This window comes from Acipenser ruthenus, chromosome 32, assembly GCF_902713425.1.
Source record: "Acipenser ruthenus chromosome 32, fAciRut3.2 maternal haplotype, whole genome shotgun sequence".
Classification (NCBI taxonomy): domain Eukaryota; kingdom Metazoa; phylum Chordata; class Actinopteri; order Acipenseriformes; family Acipenseridae; genus Acipenser; species Acipenser ruthenus.
In genome coordinates, this window is record NC_081220.1 from 11,232,924 (window position 1) to 11,258,938 (window position 26,015).

General features: G+C 39.8%; 1 protein-coding gene across 2 annotated transcripts in view; it reads left to right on the forward strand.

The window, feature by feature from the left end:
- Positions 1 to 25,793, forward strand: part of LOC131703251 (uncharacterized transmembrane protein DDB_G0289901-like) — a 40,947-nt gene extending 15,154 nt beyond the window's left edge. Inside the window, exons 2-5 of one of the 2 annotated variants that reach the window (XM_059006343.1) lie at positions 9,161 to 9,239; positions 9,340 to 10,329; positions 10,844 to 11,170; positions 23,781 to 25,793. In XM_059006343.1, the coding sequence (XP_058862326.1) occupies positions 9,470 to 10,329; positions 10,844 to 11,170; positions 23,781 to 24,705 (2,112 nt within the window). In that variant the 5' untranslated portion in view covers positions 9,161 to 9,239; positions 9,340 to 9,469 and the 3' untranslated portion in view covers positions 24,706 to 25,793. Of the gene's footprint in view, positions 1 to 9,160; positions 9,240 to 9,339; positions 10,330 to 10,843; positions 11,171 to 19,876; positions 20,269 to 23,780 lie in introns of those variants that run through there. The other variant, XM_059006345.1, reaches the window with a different exon arrangement.
- Positions 25,794 to 26,015: the final 222 nt, after the last annotated feature.

The following is a 26,015-nucleotide window of genomic DNA, read 5'->3' on the forward strand; positions in this document are numbered from 1 at the left end:
ACTGTTGAAACTGAAATCCACAGTACCTAATGTGAATGCAGCTTAGGGCCAGTGTTATGTCTAATTCAGTGCTCCCTAGGATTCATGTGTCCCCGGTGGATGTGCGCATGCGTTTGTAACAAACCTTGCTATCTGCCAACGGGAGCGTGTGATTCCTCGCTCACGACGCAAAGCGCGTAACCTGTCATTGCAATCCACTAGACTGTAGAGCAGCACCTGCTGCAAAGTGATCTTGCGGGCTGCTGCAAACGGAAGCGAGTTTATTGGTTCTGGATGGCAGATATTTGTGTAAGCTTGTGATTTCAGCGATTCTACATCCAGAATATATTATTTAAATACAGTAACAACAACAACAACAACAACTATATATTGTGTTTCTTCAAATGTGTATAAATGAGCTCGTTACTTACAATACTTCCGTCCTAATAAGAGTATGTACTCTTCCATATTGTGATTATCGAACTGTACATGGATATATTTGTTAAAGTTGCTCTGAAGTTATTGTATATTTTATCTGCTCTTACTGTATTGTGAAATATGTATTTTTTGACAACTGTAAGTCGCCCTGAGTGAGGGCGTCTGCTAAGAAAATTAATAAGAAAAACAACAACAAAACGCAACGGTAATTAAATGAAGTCTTGTGACGAACTGTACGTGTATTTTTCACAGACCACAATAAACAAATTGAAACACTCTCGTTATTATTATTACTACACAAGTAATCTACCATGTGTAAACTAATCCAGTTATTTTATAATTCTGTTAAATGCAGTACAATCTTCTAAATATTTATTTACTTATTTATTTGTAAGTAATTTCATTCCTGACAGCTTTTCACAACTGTTACTCACACACACACACACACACACACAGATAAACCAATAACAGAAATGTTGAACTTGAAAGGAGATTATAATTATTATTTATTTGCCATCTGAATACACAATCAACAACTTTTGTCACTCTGCTGAGCATTTGCTCTCAATAAACAAGGGGGCACCATTTTTTCCAGGGGCACAGTTTTTAGCAGTCACTGGAATATTTGGTGCCCCCTCTATAAATCAAGCAGGACCTTTCCAAAAAAATACCAAACTTATACTGTTAGTGTGTCTCTCTCTCTCACGCATCATCAGTGCCATCAGTATTAACTTTCTCATACTGTACTATTACCCTATATACCTGATTCCTTTAGAAGGTTGATCGCCTTTCGGATAAAAGCAATGGACTCTCTTTGGGGGGAAAAGTTGCTTTGTCTGCCTTCGAGAACATCCTCTGCAAACTGAGAAGAGTTTTTTTTTTTTAATCATGCTGGTACAAGTTATGTGGATAGGCTATTTTTATATTACTTCAAGAAACTATTTAATGTCACCCAGTGTGGCTTTATTTAAATAATCATTCAAAACCTGATATAGCAGCTGTACTGTATGCAGACCTTACAAACAAAAACACCACACGATGTGCTGTCTGACTGTATTGGGTGGGAGACAGTTTCACAACTCCATCTTGAAACTTGTCACATAAAAACATAAGAAAGTTTACAAACGAGAGGAGGCCATTCAGCCCATCTTTCTCGTTTGCTTGTTTGTAGCTTATTGATCCCAGAATCTCATCAAGCAGCTTCGTGAAGGATCCCAGGGTGTAAGCTTTAACAACATTACTGGTTCCAGACCCTCACAATTCTCTGTATGATAAAAGTGCCTCCTATTTTCTGTTCTGAATGCCCCTTTATCTAATCTCCATTTGTGACCCCATGTTTCTTTTTTCAGGTCAAAATGCAGTACAATCTTCTAAATATCCAGTTTTAAACAACTTTAGCATAACAGAGGCAGAAGTGTTAAAGGGACTAGGAGCTCTTAAAATAATCAAATCCCCTGGGCCGGATGATATCCTCCCAATAGTACTGAAAGAAATGAAAGAAGTCATTTACAAACTGCTAACCAAGATCATGCAACAGTCTCTTGACACAGTGGTTGTACCGACAGACTGGAAAATTGCAAACTTAATACCGATCCTCAAAAAGGGAGACAAAACCGAACCAGGTAACTACAAACCAATAAGCCTGACTTCTATTATATGTAAACTTATGGAAACTATAATAAGATCTAAAATGGAAACTTACCTATATGGTAACAATATCCTGGGAGAGAGTCAGCATGGTTCTAGGAAAGGGAGATTGTGTCTAACTAACCTGCTTGATTTTTTTGAGGCTGCAACATCGACAATGGATAATTGCAAAGCATACAACATGGTTTATTTAGATTTCCAGAAAGCTTTTGACAAAGTCCTGCATAAAAGATTAATTCTCAAACTGAACACAGTAGGGATTCAAGGAAATGCATGCGCATGGATTAGGGAGTGGTTAACATGTAGAAAACAGAAAGTACTGATTAGTGGAGAAACCTCAAAATGGAGCTAGGTAACCAGTGGTGTACCACAGGGATCAGTATTAGGTCCTCTGCTATTCCTAATCTACATTAATTTGCAGATGACACAAAAATAGGAGGAGTGGCAAACACTGTTGCAGCAGCAAAGGTCATTCAAAATGATCTAGACAGCATTCAGAACTGGACAGACACATGGCAAATTAAATTTAACAGAGAAAAGTGTACAGTATTGCATGCAGGCAATAAAAATGTGCATTATAAATATCATATGGGAGATACTGAAACTGAAGAAGGGAACTATGAAAAAGAGCTAGGAGTTTATGTTGACTCAGAAATGTCTTCATCTAGACAATGTGGGGAAGCTATAAAAAAGGCCAACAAGATGCTCGGATATATTGTGAGAAGTGTTGAATTTAAATCAAGGGAAGATGTTAAAACTTTACAATGCATTAGTAAGACCTCGCCTAGAATATTGTGTTCATTTCTTGTCACCTAGTTACAAATAAAGGATATTGCTGCTCTAGAAAGAGTGCAAAGAAGAGCAACCAGAATTATTGCGGGTTTAAAAGGCATGTCGTATGCAGACAGGCTAAAAGAATTGAATCTATTCAGTCTTGAACAAAGAAGACAATACGGCGATCTGATTCAAACATTCAAAATCCTAAAAGGTATAGACAAAGTCAACCCAGGGGACTTCTTTTACCTGAAAAAAGAAACAAGGACCAGGGGTCACAAATGGAGATTAGATAAAGGGGCATTCAAAACAGAAAATAAGAGGCACTTTTTTACACAGAGGTTTGTGAGGGTCTGCAACCAACTCCCTAGTAATGTTGTTGAAGTTGACACCCTGGGATCCTTTAAGAAACTGCTTGATGAGATTCTGGGATCAATAAGCTACAAACAACCAAATGAGCAAGATGGGCTGAATGGCCTCCTCTCGTTTTGTAAACTTTCTTATGTTCTTTTTCTGTGGGTGTTTTCTCTATTTTACTCCAATCTACTTTTGTTAGTCTCTGTTTCATACCTTCATAGTTTGCTTTTCTAAAATTGTAAATCTTAGCTTTAGTCATTACTTTTGGGGTTTTAAAAAATACTTCAAATGAGACCATGTTGTGGTCTGAGATTGCCAATGGCTCTCTGACCTCTGTTTTAGTTATTCTGTCTTCGTTATTTGAAAAGACTAAATCAAGGCATGCCTCCCCTCTAGTCGGTGCCTTGAAAAATTGCGTTAGGAAGCAGTCATTTGTCGTTTCCACCATTTCAATTTCATCCATCGTGCTCCCCACTGGGTTCTCCCATTTTATACGGGGGAAGTTGAAATCCCCCATTAGTATGGCTTCTCCTTTTCTACATTCATTGCTAATGTCATTGTATAACAGATTATTTTGCTCGGCGCCTGAATTTCGCGGTCTATAGCATGCTCCTATTATTATGCCCTTTGAATTTTTGTCCATTATTCTGACCCATTTTGATTTGGCGTTGTTTTCTTTGACCAGATTTAACACCTGGGCTTCAAGACTATTTCTTATGTATAGCACTACCCCTCCGCCTCTTCTGTCCTGCCTGTCTTTCCTATACAGTGTGTACCCACTAATATTATATTCTCCATCACTCTCTGACAACCACGTTTCTGTAACACCTATCACATCGTAGTTACTTGTTAGTGCAGTAGCTTCAAGTTCTAAAATTTTGTTTCTGAGACTTCTAGCATTAAGATAAATAAGTTTAATAGAAATGTCTCACGATTTCAGCAATGCATTTTGATTTTGTATTTCCAGCTGTCCATATGGTCCTTTGCAAGGTGCTGGCAGTATCCCAGAAAATACCACAGTTTTGGTTTTGTCTTTTTTAATTTCCTTCCTAGCTCTCTGAATTTGTTTTGCATGGATCTTGGCCTGTCTCTTCCAATGTTGTTTGTACCGATGTGGACGACTACTACTGGGTCATCTCCTATTTGTTCTAGGAGCCTGTCCACGTTCTCAGTGATGTGCTTGACAGAGGCTCCTGGAAGGCAGCATACTGTTGTAGTAAGGGGGTCCAAATTGCGAACTGAACTTGCTGTGTTTCTCAATATGGAGTCCCCAACAATCATGACCTCCCTTCTTTTTGCTGCCTGGCAAGCACTGTTTCTTTCATTCTCTTGAGGTTGGTTTTGGTCATCTAAATGTTGAAGTGGCTCAACTTTGTTGGATGTCTGGATTTCTGATGGTTGTGTTTGACAAAGTTTCTTTTTTCCCTCCTTCTGCCTATCTGAACCCAGCTGTTTTGACTCTCTTCCATTTCCCTGTTGTCTTTCAGTCTACTAGGGGTGCAAGCTTCCATGAATTGTGGGTGTGTCAGCTCCTCAAGCTCCTGTTGCTCTCTCATTTTCCTCCGTTGAAGCAAGTTCTGGCTCGTGCGGCACTTTACACACACTTGGTCAACTCTGCTGGGTTTTCTCGGATTTCCCACATCATGCAGTTGTCACAGATTACTGGCTTGAAGACCATGTTTTATTTAATTTTTTTCTGAATTTCAGTTTAGCTTCTGCAGCTGTCAACCTGCTTTCAAACTGCTTCTAACTGTGATGTACTTGTCCACTCGTACTTCTCCCACGTTGTCGCCTCACACGCTGTCGCTCTGAACGTTGGTTGCCTTTTGTTTGTTTCTGCATTGTGCTGCTGGCTCCACCCCTCCCCGAGACTAAAAATCTGCCTGAACCTGTGGTTTCCTACACCATACTGGAAGATAAGGTGTATCACAAAGTAATTACTCTTCATTCAGGTACTCACTATCAGATCTATGTTCCCCAAGATTTCAGAAAATACATTCTTCAGGCTTACCATGATAACTCTCTGAGTGGACATTTTGGGCGATACAAAACTCTAAATAAAATTTTGACTTGTGCTTATTGGCCAGGGGTCTGGAAGGATGTCAATGTCCATGTCCGTCAGTGTCCAGTGTGTCAGGTTTTCAAGCCTGAAAATCGGAAACCAGTAGGAAAGCTTCAACATGTTGACTCCAGGAAGCCTTGGGAGCTTATTGGAATGGATTTGGTGGGTCCACTGCCGACTAGTTCTATAAACAATACACAGCTCTTGGTAGTTGTAGACCATTATACAAAATGGGTTGAACTATTTCCCTAAGACGTGCTACGGCAGATACCATCGCGAGAATACTTATTAAAGAAGTTTTCACTCACTGGGGTACTCCTGATTTTATCTTGTCAGATCGTGGACCACAGTTTGTGTCTGAGTTGATAACCAGTGTCTGTGAAAAATGGAACATTGTAAAAAAAACTGACCACTGCTTACCATCCTCAGACTAACTTTACTGAAAGAGTGAATCGAACTGTAAAAGCTGTGATTTCATCCTATGTGGAAGATAAACATAAACAATGGGATCGTTACTTGGCCGAGTTTAGGTTTGCCATCAATATGGCCAGACAAGACACCACTGGATACACGCCTGCTGAGCTGAACCTTGGAAGATTGCTTCGAGGACCCATAGAGGTGGCTTTGCAGGTCTCCCCAGCAACTCCAGAGAAGTCTGCTTATACCGTCCTTAAGGAGATGTCCCAGCTGAAACAACATGTGACAGATCATGTTGCCAAATCCAGATGTCACCAGGCAAGAAATTATGATAAACAGCATAGAAATACCCAGTACCTCCTTCAGGATCGAGTGTGGATAAGGAATCGTGCATTATCAAAAGCGTCGCAAAGATTTACAGTTAAATTTGCCACCCATTGGAAAGGACCCTATAGGGTCGTACAACAGAGAGGGCCTATAAATTATCTGTTAATTTGTTAAGAAACTGGACAAAATGTACATAATATACACATCAATAATCATAAAGCCTTTATCCTTCTGCTCAGGAACAGGAAGATTCAGAAAGATGACATGTGCTTGAACTGTTCCAGGATGAGAGAGAGGAGGAGGATTTTCCCGGTTTTTAGGGTGTAATAGTAGCCTCAGCCATGGTTGAGTCTTTTTATGGGGGGGAGACTGTAGTGCTGTGGCCTATTTTTCTGGGTTGTGTAAATCCTTACTGTCGCTTTAAGTTTTTGCGGTCCTGTAGTCCTCTGGAAAACTAGAAGGAAGTGATGTGGTTGGAGGATTTATTTTCAGTGCAGAGGTTAAAAAGCGGGTTATATAAGCTGCCGTAGTTTGTTTACCTCCAAGAGGAAAAGTGAACTGATGTTTTTGCTGTGTTGGTGTCGGAGTTGAGGGCATCGAGGCGAACCGGACCGGCAAGCTTCAAGCGGGTTTGACTCTGAAAAGCTACTTTTATTGCTGTGTTTTGTTGTGTTGGGCAACTAACCATGTGCGATTATTCCTGGACTGTGTGCTGTTATCTCAGGACTGTGCTGCTGTCTTGGAAGGTGTGGGGACTTATCTGGGTGGTTACTGCGGTGTCCCGGGTTGCAAGAGTTTGTTATTGTTTTGGCCAAAATAAGGACAGATTCTGGTATAGTGCGGGACGTTTTTTTTTCTTTTTACTCGGCAGAAGAAATATTAAATGTACTCCTCACAGCTTGGCAAAGACACTTTATTTTGTTTATCCTCTCTTTTCTGTTATGTGATGTTGGGGAAGATAGCTCAAGGAACGCTAACTTGATTTGAAGCATACATAAATTTGCCTTGTTGTCAGTACTTTTTGAAACGGCAATGCATTGCAATGTCCTATGTGCGCAATGGTTTTGTTTATATATATATATATATATATATATATATATATATATATATATATATATATATATATATATATATATATATATATATATATATATATATAGTATATGTGTATGTGTGTATATATATATATATATATATATATACAATTAGTTACTGGGCCCTTGACCCATTAGTTGTGCTAATGTAGGATAATTTAGGTAGCTGTAGTTAGGTACATTTTAAACTAATAATAAGCCATATAGCATAATGGATGTGTTTTCATTTTTCTAAGGGTTTGCTAATATGCATTCCAAAGTAGTCATGTGCAATATTTATTTAAATGTGTGCAAATTGATTAACAAATGTGCTTATTAATTGAAGGTGCTGCTAGCAGTCGTGTGCAATATGTATTTAAATGTGTGCCAGTTAACAAATGTGTTTATTAATTGGAAAGATTTAATTGAATGCTATACTTGTTTAGATGGGTGTAAGTTAATTGACGGTGCTGCTATTCATTGTGTGTTTTCCTCAAGGATTTGCCTGTATTTAGCTCCATCCATTTTGCCCTCTACCCTGACAAGCTTCCCTGTCCCTGCTGATGAAAAGCATCCCCATAGCATGATGCTGCCACCACCATGCTTCACAGTAGGGATGGTGTTACCTGGGTGATGTGCTGTGTTGGGTTTGCGCCAGACATAACGCTTTGCATTTAGGCCAAATAGTTCAATTTTTGTTTCGTCGGACCACAAAAGCTTTTGCCACATCTTTTCTGAGTCTCCCACATGCCTTTTTGCAAATTCCAAGCAGGATTTTACATGGGCTTTTTTCAGAAATGGCTTCCTTCTTGCCACTCTTCCGTAAAGGCCAGTTTGTGGAGTACCTGAACTATTGTTGACACATGGACAATTTCTTCCATCTCAGCCATGGAACACTGTAGGTCTTTCAGAGTTGTCATTGGCCTCTTGCTGGCTTCTCTGACCAATGCCCTTCTTACCTGGCTGCTTAGTTTGGGAGGACAGCCTGCTCTAAGCAGATTCTGGGTGGTGCCGTATACCTTCCACTTAATGATTGACTTGACTGTGCTCCAAGGGACATTCAGTGTCTTTGAAATCTTTTTATACCCCTCCCCTGATCTGTGCATTTCCACAACTTTTGAAAGCTCCTTGCTCCTTGCTCCTTCATCAGGGGTGCCTCGAGGGCCGCATGGTCTTCTGGTTTTCATTCCAGCTTAAGCTCTCAATTAACATAATTGATCTAATTATTTGTTGAATTTGACATATTTAATATTTTTCAAAGTCTTTACAGTTGATGGTTTTACAAATGCACTTGATTCAAGGTACACTACCTATGAAACATTTTGAGGCCTGAAGAGAAGTGTTAAATGTCTTCAGTTAATCAAATAATTAGACCAATTAAATAATTGAGAGCTCTGGTGAAACGAAAGCCAGAAGACACAGCGGCCCTCCAGGAACTGAGTTTGACACCCCTGGTTTTCATGGTAGTATCTTTGCTTTGAATGCACTACCCAACTGTGGGACCTTACAGAGACAGATGTATTTAATCTGAGATCATGTGAACCACTTTTATTGCACACAGATGGACTCCATTTAACTTATTGTGTGAATTCTGAAGGCAATTGGTTGCACCTGAGCTTATTTAGGAGTGTCATAGCAAAGGGGGTGAATACTTATCTAATGAAGACCTTTCAGGTTTTTATTTTTAATTGTTTTTCACCCCCCCCCCATTTTTTCACACTTTGAAAGTGTTGAGTAGGTTGTGTAAATCAAAGGATATTTTAAATAAAATATCACAATTCAGTACGATGAACTCTGCTTTGTCTTTTCTTTTGGACAACACTCACATCAATAAGAACTTTAAAATACCTACAGTTGCTCATCCCTGCTATAGACCTACTGTGCTATACAGCAAATAAGAATGAAACTGGTTTGGTAGCAAACTTCTCACACAAATACTTATTGGAGTTTTGGGAATATAAAAGAAGCGCTCTGAATGATTGCAGACACCATGAAACTAGAAGGAGGGAATCTATACAAATGAAATGAGGCTGAAATGTGAAGCTCTGTGCTCTTTAATAATGGACTGATTGAAATTGTGTTCCAGAGGAGAAATCCTGCTGCCAAGAAAAAGTGATCTACAAAATAGACTTGGATGAGACTCAAGTGAGGCGTGATCTTGTCAGGTAAACCCATCTCTGATGAACTTATATACAGTACAGTATATACTTCTGTCCAGAGAAATGTTTGGCAATCTAACACCTGTGACATCTGTTTCCCCTCCAGTGCACTTCTTGTAGGTGGGCCCGCAGTCGCAGTTTTGCTTGCTTTCAGAATCGGAGGCGCACTTGCTGGTGCAGTCGCAGCTGCACACGGATGTACAATCGGAGGTGGATTTGGATTGATTGGCGCAGACATGACCATCAGTTGCAGTTTAACAGGCATACTTGGAGGCGCAGTCGAAGGCATAGTTGGATGCATACTGACACACACAGTGACAGATTCTACCACGGTCGGAGGCGCAATTGGAGGTGCAGTCGGAGGCATAATGACACTCGCATTCACAGCTGCTGGTGCTAGCGTGGTCTGGGGCTTTATCGGATTCATAATCGGAGGGGCAGTCGGAGGCGCAGTCAGAGGCATACTGACTCTCACAGTCACAGTTGCAGGTGCTTCTGTGGTCGGAGGTGCAATCGGATTCATATTTGGAGGTGCAGTCGGAGGCATACTGACACTCACAGTCATAGCTGCAAGTGCTGCTGCAGTCGGAGGTGCAATCGGACACAGATTCGGAGGCACAGTCGGAGGCGCAGTCGGAGGAGCAGTCGGAAATGCAGTCGGAGGCGCAGTCGGACACTCAGTCAGAGGGGCAGTCGAAGGCGCAGTCAGAGGCATACTGACACTCACAGTCACAGTTGCATGTGCTGCTGTGGTCGGAGGTGCAATCGGATTCATATTTGGAAGCGCAGTCAGAGGCATACTGGCACTCACAGTCACAGTTGCTGCTGCCATCGGAGGCATAATCGCCTACAGATATGGAGGTGCAGTTGGAGGTGCAGTCGGAGGTGCAGTCGGAGGTGCAGTTGGAGACATACTGACACTCACATCTGCAGGTGCTTCTGCTGTCGGAGGAAGAGCATTGGCACTCAGAGACCCAGGTGCAGTGGCACTCAGAGACACACTGAGAGACACGGATGCAGTCAAATTCTCATTCAGACTTGTGTTAGGTGGAGTCACATTCCTAGCTGCAGCAGCTTTGTTTCTTTACGTTATCTTGTAAGTTATGTTTCTTTATTTTTAATTAATTGCAAAATGTCTTTTATGATGATTATAAGCCTCTTCTATATCAGTTTATGCACAGTCCAGCAGCCTGTCTTCTATATCAGTTTATATGCACAGTTCAGCCTGTCTCTTCTATATCAGTTTATATGCACAGTTGAGAATAGATAGAGAGCTTTCGCAGCATTATGGAAACTGTTTGTCCAGAGGAAAAATCTAGCTATCTGAGGACTGAGACTGATGAAGTGATTTAGTGGAAACAGACATGAACAGGACTGTCTCCAAGCAGAGTTAGGAACAGTAAAGGGCTTGATCCAGTTTAATATGAAACACTCCTGATGACTGAAGTGCAGCTTTACCAGCAGGACCAGTTCAACCAGACTCAACCAGACCAGTAACTGAGGGAGTGGGTGTGGGGGAGGGCTTCATCTTCTCAGGGGAGTTTGTTTTTAATGAACAGCAACATCATTATTAATGATGAGGATTACTGACGTGTGTGTGATTCTCTCAGCAGTGAGGATGAGCAGGAGGAGGAACTGAGAGAGATGGAGGAGAGACGGATGAAGTGGGCGATGGAGAATTGGCTCAGAGTGATAGAGGAGAAACTGAAGAAAGAGATGGAGGAGAAACTGACAAAGATGAAGTGGTGGAGGAAGATAGAGATGAAGAGTAAACTTAGGAAAGAAATTGAGGAGAAACTGAGTGAGATCAAGAAGACACTGGAGGTGGAGATAGAGAAGACACCGAGTGAGACAAAGGCAACATGGAAGAAGATGGAGAAGAAACTGAGGCAGCTGAAGGAGAAACGGATGAGGAAGCTGGAGGAGGAACTGAAGAGGTTTGTTTATTTAAAAATACTGACAATGTAGATTTCCAGAAGAGAAAATGTAAATTTCCATTCATTTTCTACACCTCCCTCCTGACCAGATCACACTGTCACATGATTCTGGCAGCTAGGGTTCTGCAGACCAGCTCAAAGCAGCTCATAGGCAGATTATAAAAATGATAAGAACTCGACATCAACATTGCCGTTAACTCACAGTAAATAGTTGTCTAGACATATTGTCCTAAATTAATAATTACTTGTGCCTTTTTGAGCCGAACAAGCAAATGAAAACTGAAGTTTATCTTCAATGATTTCCCCACATAAACACAAAGTAGGATACACCTGTTGCACTCAAATTTACAAACGTTAGAAATAATAATAACAGACAAAGACATTTTTACATTTCACAGTGTGAGCAAAATCATTTACACAAAGACCAAAATAACATTTCACTTCTGCCTTTTAAAATGTATTCATTTTCAATCCTGATACACTCCTGGGCCATATTCACAAAGTTGACCTTAGTCTAAGACAAAAAAAATGGGCTTAAGTTGCTTTTGCTGACTTTGTTATGATCGAGTCTTAAGTCTGTTTCACGAAAACGATTTTCTGGGGTGTCTTAACTTAGACCAGCGTTTCTGTCCTCGCGTGATATCTTCACTGTCTTCCACTCGAGGGAAAGCCTTTGCCTGAGGGACAGATTGATAATTTTAATAATTTTGCTTCTTCACTGGGACTTAACTGTCTATCTTTCTATTTGCTTTAAGATGTGTATCCCTGTAACAGGGGAGATCTGGACTGACTGTCTGGCACATCCGTATTACTGCAGGTAGAGGGCAGCAGTCTCGTGGGATCCGCCTGTCGGTCATGGCGATGACACGGAGAGGTGGGGAAGAGGGTGTGTGTGCTTTCCCTCTCTCTGAGTGGCTGAGGGGCGGGCCTTGGGAGACTGCTCGGCCCATAAGATCTGGTTTGGTTGGGCGCTCGGGTGGCCGTGTTTGGGGAATACCCAGTGACACTGACGAAAGACGTCAGTTTTAAAATAAAACGAGGCAAACCTGGCTGAGAAAAACCCGAGGGGACGTGCTTAGTTGTACGGGGAACTCCGGCCATCCCAGTGTATAGAGGGTAATTGAGCGTAGGACGGAGGCCCGTTCTGACTGGCTTAGCGGCAGTGGGGGCACTGCTTAAGCAGCGCTTTTTGTTTGTAGTTTTATTACTGTGTTTTATTTTCCCTTTTTCTTTCGCCTTTGGTTTTCATTATTATTTGCGAGCACTTGTTGTGCCTATACCTGTATTGGTAAACACCATGATTCTGGTTACTGTTGTCAGTATCCAGAACACGGACAACAGCGCCATCTACTGCCTCAAATAAATCAGTAAGCCTGAGTGGCGCTACAAATAAAGTACTGTCTCCTTGTGTCAGTGAATTGCCCACCACCCTTCCACAATCCCTTTAAGAAAGTTTTTGGTTTTTAATGAGTAGATGCAAGTATGGAGGATACTGCGTAATCTACAAATACGGTACTTTTACTTTATGAGATCTAGAAAGTTCTAATTTAATTGACAGCTCCGCCAACCAATTGAATTCCTTAATCGCATAACTGCTAGCCAATTGGAATATAGCATTTTTGAGAAGGGTGGGTAGCAGACTGAGAGAAAGAAATAAAGAAATTGCAATGATGGTAGATTAGGTGTGTTGATAGAAAGTGTGAGGTGTGATAAAAAAAAATAGAACATTTTGTTTATTTCTTTTAAAAAAGAGAACATTAATATTGTGGACACACATCAAAGTTGTGAAGCGCCGATAAAAAAAAGAAAGACCGCCCACTTTTACTGCCTGAACCCAGAGTGAATGACAATGTCCATCTCCAGATATTTTTTATCAGGATCTAACGTTGTAAGTTCACATATCAGAACACAACTCAGAAATATTTGCCTTTTATTTACCTAAGGATATGTATATAAAATCTATAACAAAAACAATGTTAAAAAACGCAACAGCCATTTAAAGGGATGAATCTTTTCAAGCATCAAGCATCAAGCAAATAGGCACAATTAGAAAGGTGCTGGGGCCCAAGATTCACACAATTCTTGCTTCTAACTTGGCGCCTTTTTTTGATCGCTTCGCTCCACTTGAAATGCTCTTTGTATGACTTGAAGTGACTGAGACACACACACACACACTGAGACACACACTCACACACTGAGACACACTCACACACACTGAGACGCGCACACACACACTGAGAAACACACACACTGCAACACACGGTCTCAGTGTGTGTATGTGTCTCAGTGTGTGTGTGTGTGTCTCAGTCACTTCAAGTCATACAAAGAGCATTTCAAGTGGAGTGATAAAGTGGAGCGAAGCGATCAAGTTTAGAAGCAAGAATTGTGTGAATCTTGGGTCCCAGCACATTTCCAATTGTGCCTATTTGCTTGATGCTTGACAAGATTGGCATAATTGCTTCTCCTAACTTGGAATTTTGTGTTTGATATCACCCCTTTAAACGGCTGTTGCGTTTTTCTAACTTGTTGTTTTACATTGACAATGTTTTTGTTATAGAGATCACTTATTTTTTTACTTCAACAAATAATGAATAAAGCGAGGGAAAGATATTTGAGAATGTGTATGGTAAATAGACAGACAGGCAAGCCACAAGAGTAATAAGTCATGTAAAATAACACTAATGAGAAAAGATTTGAAAGTAAGATAGTGGTATAAAGGGACTTTTTGACAGAGTTGTAAGTGTAAAGATGTTATTATTTTGGTTGCTGTGGGTACTGTTGTAGGCAGTTAATATATTCTTAAAAGCAATAAATTAAGGGACCTCCTAATAAAACTGTAGGGGATAAAGAGATACCTTCGATTGTCAAGATCTCGGTGGGACCTCTACAATAAACAGTGTCCTATTATAATGTACAAACCCGTTTTTAATATCGCTCTCTGAAAACGATAGTGGATTTACACGTTACAACAAGCCAAAAATAGACCACATTCCAGACTGTTCAAAGTTCATAAATCGTGTTTGTTCAACATGAGTTAATGACTCAATACTGGGAATCTCTTCTTAGAAAGATGGTATTTATTAAGCATGCAACAATATAAGTTTGAAAATCACACAAAACAGTTACACAATTAATGTCACATTAAAAGCATTACAATGAGAACTAAGGTTTAAAACAACAATTTACCAAAGAAATACTAGTACATACTGACACAACAAGGGGTCACACAATACCTGAATAGATATTTAAGAGTATTGTTACCTAGCCTGGAAAGCAGTCACTTTCAGCATTCTGTTACCTTGTGTTTCTCCGAGTGTCAGGGCCCCCAACCTTGATAGATAAATACTTAGAGCTGAGGGCTCCAGGTGCAGTCTTGTAGTTTCTTTGAATCTGAGCAACCAGGGATCAGCGGTCAGGGGATAGCGCAGGGGGGCGTAGAGCCGGGGCCTAGCGCAGGGGTCAGCAAGGGCATAGAGCAGGGGCAAGGAGCTAATGTTTACATTCGGCTTTTATACTTTTCAAACAAAGAGATTATTTGAATTTCCCGCTGCATGCTCCGATTGGCTATTTTGTAGCAAATGGGCTTGCAATCTTGATTGATTGCTCCCCCCTTTCCTCTGTCTGATTAGTTCATTATCTTAATCTGGAAAGGGGAAACTTTTAAAACGTGCATAACTTTTGCTAAATAATTCTGATTTTATTCTGAATTCCCATTATTTTTACCATAAGAAATTACATTTCTTTAGACACCAAATATGTTGGGTTGCGACTTTGGTTAGACATTGCAAACAGTTTAATTCTCTTAGGGATTTATTACCTGGGTTATTCTATACTTGTTAGGTAATTTAAAAATAAAAATGCTTGCATCTTATACTCATAGTGGTATTAAATCAATATGATGTGATATTTGTCTTAAATCTCTAAATCTTTAAGGTATTTTTCTCTCTTTCAGACTCTTATGCTAAACCACCTCTCTCTCACTAGAGACGGGTATGATTAGCCTTTTGTTTCCTGAGTGCCTGGTGCATCCAAGGTGTTTGGTTGATCGTTATCGCTAGGCAAAGCTAGACAAATTAGATTAAAGTTCATTCAATGTAGATTCCTGTTTAATATACAATATCATAAGAACATAAGAAAGTCCACGACATTTGCAATATATTGGTGATGACAATGTCTATAGAACCTACATTGCAAATGTACATCCATCAGTGGTAAAAACAATATGTATATTTTGGTAACTTGATTTTTACACAGGTACAAAAGTAAAATGTTATGAATGGTTCAAAATGTACATATGAATGTCTGTGCTAAAAGGCAGTATACTAAGAGATTATAATGCTTGAAACAAAACAGTATTCTCCTTGATATACTGGAGTTACAAACTTAGCCCAATAGAAGTCATTTGCAAAGCATTAGATCTCTTCATAAAAGGATATATACATGTCCTTTGCATTTTTTGGCCATGGTTTGACTTCAATAAGTGCATCATTTGCATGCACCCATTTTCCAGTAGCACCCACAGCAAGAACAGACACATAGTGTCCTGAAGTAACATCCTGTCCTTGGTGTATGATAATGGAAGCTAATTGGTAATTCCTGTTGTCCACAGTAATTGTGCTCTTCTGCACAGCAGTAAACTTAGCATTGTGTAACTTTGTAACAGTCCCATCTGGTTTGATTTCCCAAAGCATAAGTTGGACTGCAAGTATTGTTCTTGCTGATTGAATAAATTGATGTTTCATGATTGGAGAAGTGTTGCATTGATTACATTTGCTACCAGGAATGGTTGCCCATTTAACATTTCTATATGACATGGGTCTTTCTCATCATTGGGAATGGATGATAGAACAGTGCTATTATATGTGGCTTCCCAAAAGTAGGCCTCAGTGTGAGGTGTGTGTTGACTTGGGCCAGATATCATCTCTGCTTGTTGGGAGACATTGTCCTGTGTGAGAATTTGTTTAAGAAAGACACATGTGCTGCTATGTAGTGCAGTAAACAGACATTGTAGGTTGTTCTGCATTTTCAGAGACCTTGATGGAAAGGTCAACAAGATATGTTGCTGTCATGAGGTTTGAAGCATGACTCCCTCCTTTTAAGTTTTTCACTTAAAACAAGTCTTGTGATATTGTTTTTGGTGTTGGTGTCTTAAAATGTTTTTCTTTTTGTATGTGTTTACTAATTGTTTCACTTTGTAGCAAATGTTGTAGTTGCGTCTTCTTTGAGCTCTTACAAGGATATATTTGTCAGAATAATATGGTTTGTACACAGTGTTTTTTTTTATTTGGGTTCTGATGGTATTGTCTTTTCTTTGCAGTTGTTTGTAAAGCAGGATTTGCAGCATGCTTTGTCTTTTCACTGTTTCTTTTTGGTTCTGCGTGGTGTTTGTAGGTTTCACGATCCAGAAGTCGCTTTGCCGCTGCGTTTTGTTGGTAACGTTCACGCTGTTGAAGTCTCTTTGCCTCTAAGTTTTTATGGTATTTTTCGCGCTCCCAAAGTCTCTTTGACTCTGGGTTTTTAAGGTAGCTTTCACACTCCTGAAGTCTCTTTGCCTCTGATAGAAGCTGTTCTTGTTGCCTTTGTGTTTGGATATGTTGGTCCTGATGGTTGGGATGTAATTGTTTTCGTTGTTTTGGTACTTATCCAGAGTGACTTACAATTGTTACAAGATATCACAATATTTTTACATACAATTACCCATTTATACGGTAGGATTTTTACTGAAGCAATCTAGGTAAATTACTTTGCTCAAGGGTACAGCAGCAGCGTCCCCCCACCTGGGATTGAACCCACAAACCTCCAGTCAAAGGTCGAGAGCCCTAACCACTACTCCACACTGCTACAAATACAAATATGTCACAAATGCTAAATGCATTTCAAATACTTTGGCATACAACATTTGTTAATTGAGCAATTTATTATCATGAATTTGGCACAGGCCTTTACCAAGGTGACATAGAATGAGTAGTTTTATATAATGGCAACATAAACACAGTAGTCACATACTTAATAATAATTTCCAGGTATGTACCAATATCAGAAGCATGTTACATAAAACAGTGTTTCTCAATCTTGGTCCTGGGATCCCACTGTCTGCTTGTTTTTGATTACTTCATTGAAGCCTCAATTGAACTAATTGTCTAATCAGAGCTTTTAAATGATTTTTAGCTTTTATATAGCTAATTACACAAGCCCCAATTAACACTAATCTTGAACTACCTAATGTTAACTCAGGTAAGGTAGTACAAGTAACTAATGAAGTAACTAATCATTAGTTCAATTGGGGGATGAATGTAATAATTGAGATCTCAGTTTGAACACAGTGGCTTCACACGACCAGGTTTGTGGAAAAGTGACATAAGTAAATATAATGTGTGTGTGTGCATTACACAGTATTATTTTTACTTATTTTGATTGTAATGTTTAATAATAAACATGAAGTTGTGTAAAGTGGAGTCCTTTAGTTTGGATTGTTTTTCTCATTTTTATGCACAATATTATAGAAAAGTATTTAAATGCATTTGAAATTGAAATTGTTTGAAGCTTTTCCATGATTTTAAATACAAATGAAAATACTTGTATTTCAGAATATACAAATACCAAGTCAAATGCAAGTACTGCACATTATAAAGAAAAAACGACTTGAAAGAATCCAAGAAAACAGAAATATTGTTGAAACACAGAAAGTACAGTAGATAAGAGTGTTAGGAAGCAATCAGTAAAAGCAGGTGTGTGGCCTTCCTGCATTTGGGTAAAATGTTGTGTACGTGAAATAATAGAACCGAAAATAGGGGGAAAAAACAACATTAAACTATAAACTATAGCAAATATGTCACGCTACTTACTTAGGACACTCAGAACCCCCAAAATATATAGTCGCCGACTACGCCACTTGGTGGTAAGCGCCAGGACTAACTAAAAATAAGTTTAAACCTATAATTAACAAAATCAATAACCCACAATAAAACACAAGTTCGTTAGTGATAGGATATGGACCAGTAGCAACATCACAGAGAGACAGACAAGACTTAACTCAGTTAAAACAATATTTATTAAATATTTAAATAAATATTACATAAAAAATTCAATTAAACAAGAAAAAGCAAACACCCACTGGATGGCTAGGGTGTGAAAGTATCAACACAATAGGCACCCACTAATTAGCTAGGGTGTAAAGTATAAAAAAAAACAGAAAAGGAAAGAAAAAAAAAGATTCCCCCCCACAATGTTGCCAGCACCAACAACCTCTTCAAAAGGAGGGAAGGAAGAGCGGAGGAGAAGCACACGATGGTCAGTAGCAGCACCCCAATCACCAAGCAGGTAGGTCGGGAATTCTAAATAAATATAAAAACAAAAAGAGAGACAGCAGCAAAACCCCAAAACATAAAAACCTTGCCTTCTTCACGGTAACTAATATACAATAATTAAAACAGAGTAAAATACTGGGTTATTTGCTCTAGAATAACTTATGACACGCCTACAGAAACACCAAAGAACTCCAACCACAATCCAGCAGCAATAATCAACAAATAGCTATATTGCTATAGTACAGTACCAAACTAAAACATTCAGTGGTTCACTTTAAAATAACATATTCCACACCCACAGAACGCCAGAGGACTCCAACCACAATCCAGCAGCAATAATAAAATAAAGCAAACAGCAGCTATATCGCTAAGGTACAATATTTCCTTTTCTCTTTCTTCCCCACCAGTCACTGTTTCACAAGTTTCAGGCAGGCTCCGATAATACCACAATGCATTTATAGCACAGCCTACTAATAAAACAAGAAAAACTTCTTGCCACTATACCCGAAACCAATTGAAGAGAAAGAACAATAGCGGCTGAAAGCGAAACCAACTCCAGCAAACACCGTCAGCTTCGCAACAAAATATCTCCGATCACGGTAACACGTCCAACTCTGCGTCTACCAAACGTCCCTGCTTCAGCTATCCCAAGCAAAACTGAGCTACGCTCCAGATCTCTGGATACGCTTGCCTTTTATAGTATGTGGTCCTTAACCCAATAAACCACCACTTAAAGAGGTTAATGGCCCTACGCTAAACTACAACACATTGAAATTATTAGTCGCAGGTTGACAACGTCACTGCACCTTCAGCATCACAGCTACAACAGCAATGTGAGAAAATAAACAAACAAATATTAAATTCTCAATAACAAAACAATCCATCGTGAAAATATAAATCAAATAAATCAAATAAATCCTACAATGTGACTGTGTATACTACAACTCAAATATAAAAATGAACAAAAAAGATTCTAAAAAAACGTGCACATTTACTTTATGATCCCGTAGCCGAATCAGCTGTTGGCTCGCAGCACGTAAAGAAGATAAAACACAGGTATGTCCATTTCTTTCGTTACCAAATTACGATATAATAGTGGGGTTAATAGATAAATATAAACTACAAAGACAGTGTTGAAACATTCTTTTCTTTAAAACTAATATATGGCAGCTGACAGGGTACTTATTCCTTTGTATTCCTGCCTCGTGCAACAAATAAACTAACAAATATGACAGATTAAACCCATAACGTTTAAAAATTCTGTAGAATTCCAAATGCCTAAACACCAGTGTTCTGCCTAATGACGTATCAACACTGCTGTTTAGGAATAGAACACTTTTATTTTACTATATACACGTACCTAGATATTAAACGTGTCACAAATGATTTTGTTTTACAGACTAAATGTATGAAAAGAAGACAGATAAAAGTGAGCGATATGTGCGGCATTTTGCCACTCCCTGCTAGTGGTGCCGTTACGCTCATGTGTGTCCGAGGCTTTAACCAGGACCAAGTGATGCTAGGTTAATGGAGAGGCAGACTTGAACTAAAGGGACTACAGTTGTTTTTCTACAGAAGACAGAGTTCCTGGACAAAACTAAAAACCTGAAGATAGCCTAAGTTTTACCAGCACAGTGAGTTATTGTCAGAAAGAAGCTTTGTGATAAAAAGTGAAAGTAAAGAAAAAACGCATTTGAACGCAATAATATTTATTTTTGTAGCAAACTTAATTTTGAACTGAAACTGCAGCTTTTGAAATAAATAGTTGTTAATGCACTGTATTTGAATTTAAATCCAGAATCGGAACTGAGTTTTGTTAGCAGAAATAAAGCTTATATTCTGGATAAAATAAATGCTTTTGGCCTGAACTAGCAGTATACACTGTGAGTCAAATACAGCTAGCAAATATTTCTATGAGAGAGAGTGTGATTCTGTGCCTGTCAAGAGTGGAGGTGGACTGAAGTGATCAGCCTTCGCCTGGCAAGTGTTGTGCTCCACTTTCAAACATTCAGGACAGCCACCCGGGTTTTCAATGTGAGGGAGAAGAGAATTATTAGAGGAGCTGCAGTAAATCACCTTGATTCGCCTTTTACCATGCCAACTCAGTGACATCACCTCAGACGTTCCTGGATTCTCAACACTTGATGTGAAGTCTGCAAAAGCATAACCATACTGAACTTTTATTGATATATGTGGATTTAGCAATGTAAAAGATTCACTTTGTGTTTTAAGTGAATTGAAACAGTATTAAGACTGGTGTGTAGTCATAAGTAATTGTTTTGTCTTCTTGGAAATACAAAATAATTATTTGATTATTATTTTCTTTCTGGAAACTGAAGTGGTGAATTTAATTAATACTGGGGACGTATTCACAAAGAGAACTGATGTTTAAGACTGGTCATAAGTCATCAATTTGGACTTAAAACAGAAGCAATGCAATTCCAGCTTTGTTGCATGTGATTATTATTATTATTATTATTATTACAGTATTGAATATGTTATTGCAATGTAGATCATACCATTAACTTTATAAAAGTGCTTGCATCCACTCATTAAAATCCAAGAAGGTCATTATATACAGTATATATATATATATATATATATATATATATATATATATATATATATATATATATATATATATATATATATATATATATATTGTAACACAGCAGGGAGGGGGTTAATCCTCCCTGCATGGAAAAAAAAACATGTGTGAATGCACATTTGTTTAGTTTAATTGTTTTGCTTTATTGTTTAATTTAGTTTGTTAATTGTTTTATTATTAATTATCCCCTGCACCTGGTAGCTATTGTTAAATTAAAACCAGGTGCAGGGTATTAAAGGAGGGCAGTCATTTTGCTAGAAGCTGCTGAGGAGAAGGAGACAGAAGAGGTGCTCTGTCTCCGAGTAGCCAAAGTGAATAAAAAGTAAGTGTGGTATTAAACCTGTGTTTTGTGTAAGGACGGGGAAACAGCTTAGCTGTCCCGTGTTAGACAGGGTGTTCCTGGAAGTTTTAGTTAGCGCTCCAAAAGAGCTAGGTGTTTATTTTGTGTTGTTTTGTTTTGTGTTTATTAAAAATTAGGGCAACCGTGCTGTAAAAATCCATTTCTGTGTGCCGGGTCTGTTTTTAAAGGGGCAACGGACGACAATAAGTGACGGCCCGTTTACATATGGTGTCAGAAAGTGTGGGCGCCCCTACGACCCAGAAAATGGATTTTAAAGAATTGATCGCAATGATCAATCGTAACACCGCTGCTCAGAAAGAGCAGACAAAGAAGTGGAGACAGGAGTGGGGGATACCGGATCCGGAGCCGACAGAGCTAGACCTGCTGCTCCAAAAGTGGGAGCAAGCAAGAGGTGCCCTGCTGACTCCAGCTCCAGAGCCCAGAGGGGAAGAGCTGCCACTGCCAGAGCCCAGCGGGGAGGAGCCGCCACTTCCGGAGCCCAGAGGGGAGGAGCCGCCGCTTATGGAGCCCAGAGGGGAGGAGCCGCTGCTGCAGGAGCTGCAGCTGTCTGAGGAAGAGGAGCTAAAGTGCCCAGCTCCACCACTGCCCCGACCTCCACCCCTGCAAAGCAGTCCGGCGCTGATGGGTACGGTCCCTTGCCTCGTGCTCGTTGACACAGTTGCTCACCTGGTCCCTTGCTCCGCTCCCCCTGAAACCTCAGACGTCACGACACGGTCGTGTGACGTCACTGGTGTTCCCCCTTCCTCCCGCTGTGTTCCCCCTGGAGGCTCAGGTGTCGCTGCACCGGTCCCGTGGCTCACACCTCTGCCTGTTGTTGCACCGTCCAGGTTACTGGCCTATGTGTCGGTCGCCCCTGGCAAGCCGTTTGGGTCCCTCCTCGCCGGATCGCGGTCCCTTCCTCTGGGCACCGGACTTCAAAGGGGGGGAAGTGTAACACAGCAGGGAGGGGGTTAATCCTCCCTGCATGGGAAAAAAACATGTGCGAATGCACATTTGTTTAGTTTAATTGTTTTGCTTTATTGTTTAATTTAGTTTGTTAATTGTTTTATTATTGATTATCCCCTGCACCTGGTAGCTATTGTTAAATTAAAACCAGGTGCAGGGTATTAAAGGGGGCAGTCAATTTGCTAGAAGCTGCTGAGGAGAAGAAGGCAGAAGAGGTGCTCTGTCTCCGAGTAGCCAAAGTGAATAAAAAGTAAGTGTGGTATTAAACCTGTGTTTTGTTTAAGGATGGGGAAACAGCTTAGCTGTCTCAATGTACTCTGAAATTAAAGCATAGAACAAATAAACAATTGGAGATAAAAAAGAAATCATGGAATCGTTTTGTTTAACAAAATTTAACCTAAATTTTTTACTTAAAGTAGCCACCTTTTGCAGATATAACAGCCGAGCACACTTGTGGCATTCTTTCTACAATGGAAATCAAATATTGTTCAGAAAGATCTTCCCAACACTGTTGCAGAAGTTCCCACAAATGTGTTGCACTTGTAGGTTGCTTTGCTTTCACCCTTCTGTCCAGTTCATCCCGAACCAGCTTGATGGGGTTTAAGTCTGGAGACTGTGCTGGCCATTCCATGATTTGAAGCCTACCGTCTTGTTCTTTTCTTCTAAGGTAGTTCTGACATAGCCTGGAGGTATGTTTTGGGTCATTATCTTGCTGTAGGATGAACCCCTGACCAACTAGGCGTATACCAGAGGGTATTGCATGGTGCTGCAAAATGCTGTGGTAGCAGTTTTGGTTCAGGGTGCCACTACTCGTGCAAGTCGCCGACTCTGGATCCAGCAAAAGAGCCCCAGACCATCACGCTTCCTCCTCCATGTTTGACAGTTGGTGTCACACACCGAGGAACCATCCTTTCGCCTAACTTAAGACTCGGTCATAACAAACTCAGCAAAAGTGACTTAAGCCCATCTTTTGGTCTTAGACTAAAGTCAGTTTTGTGAATATGGACCCTGGTATATATTAAATCTATTAGTGCTCTCACAGAGACCTCTAGTGGCCGGGATAGTAACTGCAGCTTCTATCACCACCAGTGAAGTCATCAATGACATCATCATCACAGATACAGTAAAAGCACAGCTGTTCCTTGAGCTCTTGTAGATACATATTCATCTCTGATACACACTATCTATGTAGAGCTCTAACAGAGACCTCTAGTGGCCAGGATAGAAACTGCAGCTCCTATCACCACTGAGTTTTTAAAATGAGTCATTTCTGGCAAATACCAACATTTGATTTCTGTGTACAGATACATCAATTGTTTGAATAATAACTGGATGTTTGTCTCAGCAGCACTACAGTAAAGTAACATGATTCTGAACCTGTCTTTGCAGTATGGACCCTGAAGAGGCCTGCGTAAGAATTGAGTTACTGAAGGGCTTTGTACAGATGTATGAAAAGGAGAAGCAGGAAATTGAAGAACTCCTCAGAGAACTCAATGGGATTGCTGATGGGCTGGACAAGGTGGACAGGGACTGTACCATCGCTAAGACTGCAGGGAGCTCTGCTGGTGTAGTTGGGGGGGTCCTGACCATTGTGGGGATAGGCCTGGCTCCTGTTACTTTTGGAGCCTCCCTTGGACTGTCCATTGCAGGGGCTGTGACTGCTGTAGCTGGTGGAGCCACCAATGTTGGCACACAAATAGTAAAGTGTGTAAGTGATGGCAAAGATAACAATAGAGTAAATGAAATAGTGAAAATAATTCAAACTTATCTCAGAGTACTTGGTGAATTGTGCAACATTGCACTCCCAGAATGTAATTGGAATAAAGAGGACGCTGCTTTAACAGGCATTGTTAAAACACGTCTTTCTGCTGTTGCTGCTGCTGCAGGCCTGGTTGATGCTGCTGTTGTTGCTGCTGCAGGTGCTGTTATTGATGTTGCTGTAAGTCCTGATGCTGTTGCTGATGTTATTGCTGGTGTTGCTGATGGTGTAAACCTGAGTGGTGTTCCTGCTGCTGGTGCTTCTGCTGCTGGTGCTTCTGCTGTTGGTGCTTCTGCTGGCCGTGTTGCTGCAGGCCTGGTTGATGATGTTGCTCCTGCGGTACTCAAAGGTGCAGGCAGAGTAGTCGGAGGTGTTGCTGCTGGAGTCTTTGTCGTTGTGGATGCCGTGCAGATTGGTTTAAATGCCAAAAAACTTTATGATGGGAGTCCAACTGAAAGAGCACAAGAGATTCGCAAGCTGGTGGAAACTGTAGAATTACAACTAGCAAAACTGGAGGAGGTCAGTTCTGACATAAACAACATTTTGAACCCATGAGTCAGCACAGGGCTATGGAGGAAGGTGCAGCAGGAGGGATTTTCCTGTCAGATCTGCTACTGCTGCTGTATCAACAGTGCAAAGAGCTAAGCCAATAAAAATAAATACAAGTAATGAAATAATACATCTCTTCTGAAATCACGAACCTCCATGTCTTTTTTCTCCAGTTCTGGGTATAAACTGAATGTATACTTTATATTTGACTCATAGTAAATATAATATAGCTGTGATTTAAAAGAAATCATTATAATGGAATGTATCAAACATGGGGCTCATGTAATTGGGGACACCCTTGTCTGTCTGTCTCTGTCTGTCTAGCTCAGTGTTTCTCACTCTAAATGTTGTTTAATTAACATAAATTATTAATTACATTTAATTCCACTAGTTCCGAGAATTACAGAAAAATAATTCATAAAACAAAAATAATTAAACCCCAGTCACTGGTATAATCACCATGTAGATACATACATAAAATGCTTACTATTATGGAATATTGCCGACATATCTTCTTTGCTTGGATAGCAATAGAGACATGCGAAGTGGTTCCTTTGAAATCGGTACCCAGTTCCTGCTTTGGAACCGACAAACTGGATACAAATATCAGCGATCTGGTTGTAGTGAGTACTATTATGTTTTTAGTAAAACTATTTATTAAAACATTCATTTCTGTCAAATACATTTGATAACTACAATTATCAATAGAAAAAAGGTCTGCAAAAATATTTATTACAGCAAACAGGGGTTTTAATGTTGTTGTTTTTTTTTTTTAATTATATGTATTTCCCTGGAGAATAATTCAGTCTCACTTTTACATGAAGTGATGAGAACGCTTTGGGTAAAGTGAATCTTCTGCACCTCGATGGAATCATTCGCAAGACAACCCGAAGCCGAACATGACACAATTTCGGCAATCTAAAAAATTAATTTAACCCCAAGCTGATGGGGTCGTATTTTGGCTTGGGATCCTAACATACACTCACCTGTTTGCATAAACCATGTAGTTACATTTTATTAAATTGTAAGCTGTGTGAAATTTGCAATTAACAATGTTCATAAACAAGCACACAATGGCTTTCACTGTTGTAATAAAACTCTTTCTTTGCAAATTGGAGATTATTGATAATTTTGTTAACTTTAATTATACACTGCAATTTCATAGGTTGCACAATATTGTCTGAACTTCTGCTCACACATTGACAAGTTGGCCAAAATCCTTATGGGCATCTGGCTCCTAGCTTTTAAAATTTATTCACCTTAAAAAAAAAAATATATATATATATATATATATATATATAGGCCATGTAAAATAC